The sequence below is a fragment of the Limulus polyphemus genome, unplaced genomic scaffold (genome assembly GCF_000517525.1).
Source record: "Limulus polyphemus unplaced genomic scaffold, Limulus_polyphemus-2.1.2 Scaffold7136, whole genome shotgun sequence".
Taxonomy (NCBI): Eukaryota; Metazoa; Arthropoda; class Merostomata; order Xiphosura; family Limulidae; genus Limulus; species Limulus polyphemus.
This window is the reverse complement of record NW_013672746.1, coordinates 7,617-14,578: the sequence shown is the minus strand read 5'-3', so window position 1 is coordinate 14,578 and position 6,962 is coordinate 7,617. Positions and strand designations below refer to the sequence as shown.

The window sequence follows — 6,962 nt, the reverse complement described above, 5'->3', positions numbered from 1 at the left end:
AACTCTTCATTCCACAGCGAACTGTCAATGCTGAGATCTATAGTCAGCAACTGGAACGTTTAAATCAAGCCCTTCATCAGAAACACCCTCCACTCGTCAATCGGAAAGGTCCACATGTGGCATGTTTGACGCAACACAAGACTATGGAGTTGGGTTGTGAAGTTCTCCCCCACCCATCATATTCTCCAGATATGGCACTATCAGATTACCATCTTTTTCGTTCGCTTCAACACCATCTTAATGGGAAAATGTATGCAAATATGGAGGACAACGACATGTTTTTTGCTTCAAAGCCAGGTGATTTCTTTTATTAGGGCATTAACAACCTGATTGTGAGATGGAAAAGCATCATCGATAAGAATGGAGACTATTTCATTTAATAAATTCGGGTTTTTTCATCTAATAAAAAGCGACATTAGTTTCTTGACGACATAATAAATCAACATGCACACGAACTTCATTTCATTGGATGGAAACAAAAAGCAGATGTAAATATACTTTAGTAGACATTTTTTTACAACAACATTAAAAACATCAAGTTTTCAAAAAGGTCTAACATAGATCGTAAAATAACATAAGTTCGTTTATTGGTAGTATTAAGTACGGTAAGATTTACCCCTAAATAAACAAACGTACATAACTTTACAGTGTTAATGAATCTTTTTTATCGAACATAAGCCGTATTTAATACAATCATAAAACAATGTTAGGCCTAAAACAAGTTGGCTTATAGATTTCGGTGTCTGCGATTAGAATTGTTTTGCATTATTCTAGAAATTCTGTATCTAAAGAAGTAATGTTGCAACACAGGTTATCAATTGGACCGCAAATGTTTTTCGGGTCTCTGCTAATATATTGGTAAATTCTTAAGTAAACTAAATTGAGCTGTTTGTCTTTTGTTTTGTTTCTCATCCTTTTGATCGTGATCGTCAGAGCTAAGATAGATCTGATAAGCTACTAATCGAAACAGTGAAAAACCTTAATAATGTGTTGAACGATGTATTTTGGTTGTTTTAATTTCAATGTCACTCAATGTCAGTGTATTTCAAATACAATTACTCTGTTTCGGGACACATATCAAGATATAAATAATCATTTCCCTTCAAAGACTGAATATAAAGCATAAGTGTATGCCGCCAGAGACATTTTAATATGGAAAATTACTTTTTAGACTACTACTACTTATGGTCATTTGGAAGTTAAGTAATTTTTTTATTGTTTAGTTAGTATACTTTTACTGAATCTATATATTTGGCTTGACAAATTGAATTGTTTTTAGGCTTAGTATTAAAATAATTAAAACAAAATTTTATCTTTAACATTGCGGGGTTCGACTTACACGGTGGACACAACAGATAGCCCAATGTATCGTTGCTCTAAAACAAACAAATAGAACATATGGACATATGACAGAGAAATCATTTCTATACACTTTGCTTTTTAATTGGTTCAGTCTATAATATTAAGTACTAGGCTTTTCTTTATATTACGTGTAATATAAATGATGTTTACAAATAAATATATATATATGTTCCCTAACTGGGCCTGCGGTAAGTTTATTGGCTTACAATATTAATATCTGGAGTTCGATTTCCTGCTGGGGACAGAGCGCATACAAACCTTTGTGTAGTTTTGCGTTAATTAAATCAACAATACATATATATGTCTTCTTCTTTTTCAGGGTAGGAGTTTTAAAGACTCTCACGGAACTGTTAATAAGTCAACTAAACATTCTTGCAACTCGGAGTCTTCCATCAGGTATTTAAAATTTTCTTCCCTTGGAAATTTCGTAAAAATATCTTTGTACATAGTTAAACCTCACAATGTACTCTACTTGTTCAACATGTTAAGTTAATAAATTACAGTAGGGACAGGAAGAGTTTAAAATAGGTATCAACTCTCATCAGATGTGTATTTAGGTCGTGTTTTTAGATTTTGATTATATACCTACTGCTAAATCTTACGTTAAAAAAGTGAAGTCTGTGTTCTAACTTTTAAGTTTTTCTTTTCTTTTACTTTCCAATATCAGACATACTAACTTAAATTGCAAGATAAACCTCAAACTATGAACCAAAGAAAACAAGCGTTATCAAAAATTTTCATTCAAGAGATCATTTTCAGATTCTGTAAAAAAGATGGATAAGTAATTTTATTGATTCACAGAAATATAAAGTTTATCTATCCATTGTTGTGTCTTTATTTTTTAGGCATTATTTTTCTTCTGCACGAGATAAACTGAAAAACGTGAAACGTCGTGTTCAACTGATCGTGAATTCCAACTACTTTGAAACATTTGTACTGACAGTAATTGCTATAAGTAGCATTATGTTGGTAAGTTTTTTTCATGTCTTCCATATTTTTTACATAATAAGTAAAATTTAACTCGAGACTGAGTCTAACTTCAAGTCATTGTTTACAGGTGTGGTTACGGAGGGCTGCGTTCAGAAGTGCTTCTAACTTTATGAAAAGAAGAATTTTTCTCAATGAAAATATTTCAAATTATTATTAAGCCAAATTGTTCAGGCATATAAATCATTTAAGTACATTTTTAGTTATCTTTATGGAAATAATATTTTCTTGTAAGTATAATCTCTTTCTCTTCTTCAGTATATCCTCACTATAAGTTCTCAACGCTAGCAGTCTATTTAATGTTTATGTAAGGCTTTGATTATATATATAGTTATTGCAATATGAACTAGATACTATGAATAAGCTGTTTCGTTTGTCTTCTAAAAGTGTAAGTTTATATTTGAGGGATTTCACGTAAACGCTTTTAGTTGATTGGTTTTGTTAAGACGAAGCTAGAAAGTGAGTACTTGTGCTGGGCCTACTACGCGTATCGACTTGTCACAGAGTTACTTGGGAGCATTGTATACATTTGTTGTCTGAATCATGTAGTTCTCCAATCTTGATTTATAAATGATAAAAAAAAGTTTCTTTAATGAGCAAGTTTATTCAACATTAACATTTATTCACCTTATCGTTCTCCAAAGATGTCTCTAGTCAATAAACAGGTAACTGTCGATAATCGCACAGTTTTAACCGACCCTTACTATAAATAGATATACGAGTAAATAGCTACAGTTTAACTTTTGTTGAAATTGGATTGTGTTTGTAAATTAAAACATCATTAAATCATATGTTTACACTCTGAATTAGTAACTTTTACCAAACTCACTAATCTATCGTGGACAAAGAAATAATAGGTGGAAAGCACAAATACTTAATGGAATATAGGACACTGAAGAAAGAGAAATTGTAACTGGAATGACAAAACTTATCAGAAGAAGACTATTAGTGTAGTGGTGTATAAATGACGTTTATAAACATAAAAGATTGTTCGAAAATTAATGCATACTGGGAACTAAGAAAACGTTGCTAGTCAAAATCTGTCCACAAACTCTGGAAAACTTTACTAGCCGAAGAATTTCACAGACAAATATAAAGAAGACTGTGCATAAGAAAATCATAGCATAACGGGTACAGTTTAAAGGAAACTTTGTTCACTGTTTACAGTTGTTAAGCTCCCTCAGTGGTTTAAATCAAAGCCAACGTTCCTAATTTGTCCATCGAGAGGCACCTTTTACAGTTCTAACGTTGTCTAGCGACCAAGAATTTCTTTCCTCATTTGCATTGGTTACCGCTAATGAAAGATACGTGATGGACCAGTGAGTAAACAAATTTAGTTAAAAATATGATTTTTTTTGGACGATAACAAGGGAAAGTAGAAGAAGCACATAAATATAAGCTGCAAAACCTGTTTCTCTTTGTTTCAAAGTATCTAGTACTGTGTGCACTAGTTCCAGTATCAGTCATAATGCCATAATCATCTATATAAATATAATAGTACTGTCTGTTGTCGGTTGTATCTCCATGTAACTATTTCGCAGGATGTAGATGGATGTTCACCAAAATTGGTATGGAGGTTCAATAGGTTCATACGTGGGTACATACAGATTTTCAGTTTTGTGTTTTGCGGTTTTTATGGGCGTTTTTTACCACTACTTCTCCCCCTGTTGATGAGTCTTCATCAAATTTAGCATGAAAGTTTGTTGGGTCCATGCAGAGATACCTGCAAACTTGCGGTTTCACATTTTTGTGTTTTGCAGTTTTTATAGGCGTTTTTTACAATTACATATAAGGGAAGCAACTTTACATGTCATAAGATAACCTTTCATTAATTATGAATTTACATAACTTCCGTCCATGGGGACGAGTACTCAAGCTAGTATTATAATATATAAACAAATTGATATAATAAACTGGCGTATGGATAATACGATGTATCGCTTACAATATATTACTGGTTTACTCTGCACAATTTATTAAATTACAGGTTAAATTGTAAGGTGCCGAATATTTTTAGTTTTACCCACCGGTGACATGTTATTAATATCTGAATAAACTTCTTATTTCTTTAGTTGGGATCAACAACAAATAAAACAAAACACACATAAAAGTGTTAGAATTCATATTATTGACGGAAATTATTATATTTAAATGTTTGTTCGTTTGTATCCAAAACATCTTATATCAAAATATGTTTGATTGTTTTTTAAATTAAGCACAAAGCTACACAATGGACTATCTCTGCTCTGCCCACCATGGGTATCGACGTGTACGCAAGATGCTTCCATAACGTATACGTATAATTGTGTTATACTTCATGCAATTAGAGAATGAAACGGGTATTCATGCTTTTCAAATGAAGACAAACCGATCAAGTTATCGGAAACAGTGCTTGTGAATTTCTGTGTTCTTGGAGTATTGAAGTTAGATGGATTTTGGAAAGCAAGCAGGAAGGAGTGTGAATGTTTTCACGTGTTCGTACACTATAGCAGAATTGGTATTGAGAATATACAATATTAAACTGCTAGTAACACATTCAAGCTCATTAGATCCACGGCATATAGTATCAGAGAGATTAGAAAAAAACATAATTGGTTCAGTGTAGAAAAAAGTAAGATTTGGCTATAGCATGTAAAAACAAAAATATTGGAGCATAAAAAGATTCATAAAAACGCATAAAAAGTGTAGTCGCAAGACTATTTTTTATGCATACTGGAAGCTCAAAACTTCTTGCAACTTGAATGAAGTTGAATCATATCTTTACACATAGCATGTTTTAATTCTAACAAAAACAAACGATTCATTATCTTATAAAAATTTATCGTTTAAACTAACTTTCGACAATTACACTGAAGTTGAAGTAAATAAAAATGTTCAACTACTGAATTTTGAAGCTGTATTTAATATTTTTTATGCGAAGTGGAGTGTTATCAATTCAGATAAAAGGTAATAATGGATAAATTAACATGTCTGAATAAATACCATTCAATTTAATTTTTGTAACGTTTCAGGAATACGCCCTTCGTGAGGCAGTAAATACCGTTTACATAGAAAGGAATCGTTGAAGTATTAAAAAAAATAGAGATTTTCTAATTATTCACGTTCTACGTGGAGTACGTTAACAAAAGTGTTGTTTATGCCTAGTTATCATAAATTGAGCAAAGAAAAATGTCTTTGAAAACGAACGCTCTTGATATCATGTACACTTACATATCTATTCATTTGTCATATCGCACAAATATTTCAGTATGTTTTGAAGAATAATAACAGTAACATTTTATTCCATATTTTAACATAATCATTTGTTAAAGGTATAAAGAACTGGTTTTACAAACCGGTCTTTTACAAAACTGTGTAAGTTGTTTGTTTGTTGACTTTCGCGCAAAGCTACTCAAGGACTATACTCGCTTGCAGTCCCAAATTCAGGTTGCGACTCGAGTGCCCTAAACACCTGACCATGCCAAGCCCCCCTGTGAAAAAGTACGTTAGCCGACAGACAAGCTACATTTATACACTTGCACTCCTTGGTGACTATAAATAGCACAACAGAACATTATTATATAATTGAAAAGTTTTTTTTTTTTTGTGTGTACAAAACTTGAAGATAGCTTTTTTATGCGGAAACATCTGTTAGCTGAGTTCTTGCACAGATCTTAAAATATAACGTTGATAAACGGAAACATCGGCACATGTAGATCTTGAAAGTCGAGTTGTTCAAAACTTGAAAATAGCGTTGATAACTGGACCAATTGTTGGTTGAGATGCTGCAAAGGAAATACTACTGAAGCTTTTCGCCAGACACTAATCATAGTAGAACCGTCTGGAAAATGATCTATAGGAAATAGTACAGCTTATAAAATGAGCCAGATCAACGTAGGCCGGTAAAGCAATCACTGATTGGCAAGTCCTTAAGCCAATCAGGAAATGTCACAGACCTACTGAAGGATGTGTAGAATGTATAGGAATTCTTTTTGGCGGCAAAGGACAGGTTTATGTGTTTTAATAAAGGTGGCTTCCAAAATATAGATGAAAGGTTGACAGACTATTTGCAATAATTTTAAAATCTGCTATCCTTGTAGTTGTCAGGGTTCACTAGTAAATGCTGGCCAATCGCTGTTGTCAGCACAAGTCGGGTTCACTAGTAAATGCTGATTTACATTTTGATGGTAGAACTTTTGTTTTACAGGAGCGACGTGGTAAATTATTTTCTTTCACGCTTATTTCTTATGGATGTGGGTACATGTTGTTTAATTCTATCCTGCAGTCTTTGTGAAGTGCGACCTACATACCGACATTCGCAGTGGCACGATAATTCATAAATAACCATACTTTTCTGTGTGGTAGGTATCGCATCTTTGTGTGTTGCAGGCAACAGCTGACGTGTGTGGAATAAGCACAGTAGGGGGTTCACTGCCGGAAAATATTTAGTAATGGCTGTTTTCAATTGTTTTTCAGATTTTGTTGAAATGTTACTAATCCATGGTAGTTTTAGGTAAACAGGACACTTGTTAAGACCAAATTTTGGGGCAGTTGAGAAGCTCGCAAGTTTCCTTGAAGTAATTTGATTGATGACGTTTTCTAGATACCCATTTTCTAGTAAAATAGTTTTAATT

The 6,962-nt window shown here is 32.8% G+C and overlaps 1 protein-coding gene across 1 annotated transcript in view; it reads left to right on the top strand.

The window, feature by feature from the left end:
- LOC106474374 (sodium channel protein 1 brain-like) overlaps positions 1 to 6,962 on the top strand; it is a gene marked incomplete at both ends in the record, with an annotated part of 36,415 nt that overhangs the window by 23,047 nt on the left and 6,406 nt on the right. Inside the window, 2 exons of the mRNA XM_022402685.1 lie at positions 1,682 to 1,758; positions 2,208 to 2,331. Coding sequence (XP_022258393.1) covers positions 1,682 to 1,758; positions 2,208 to 2,331 — 201 coding nt within the window. The remainder of the gene's footprint in view (positions 1 to 1,681; positions 1,759 to 2,207; positions 2,332 to 6,962) is intronic.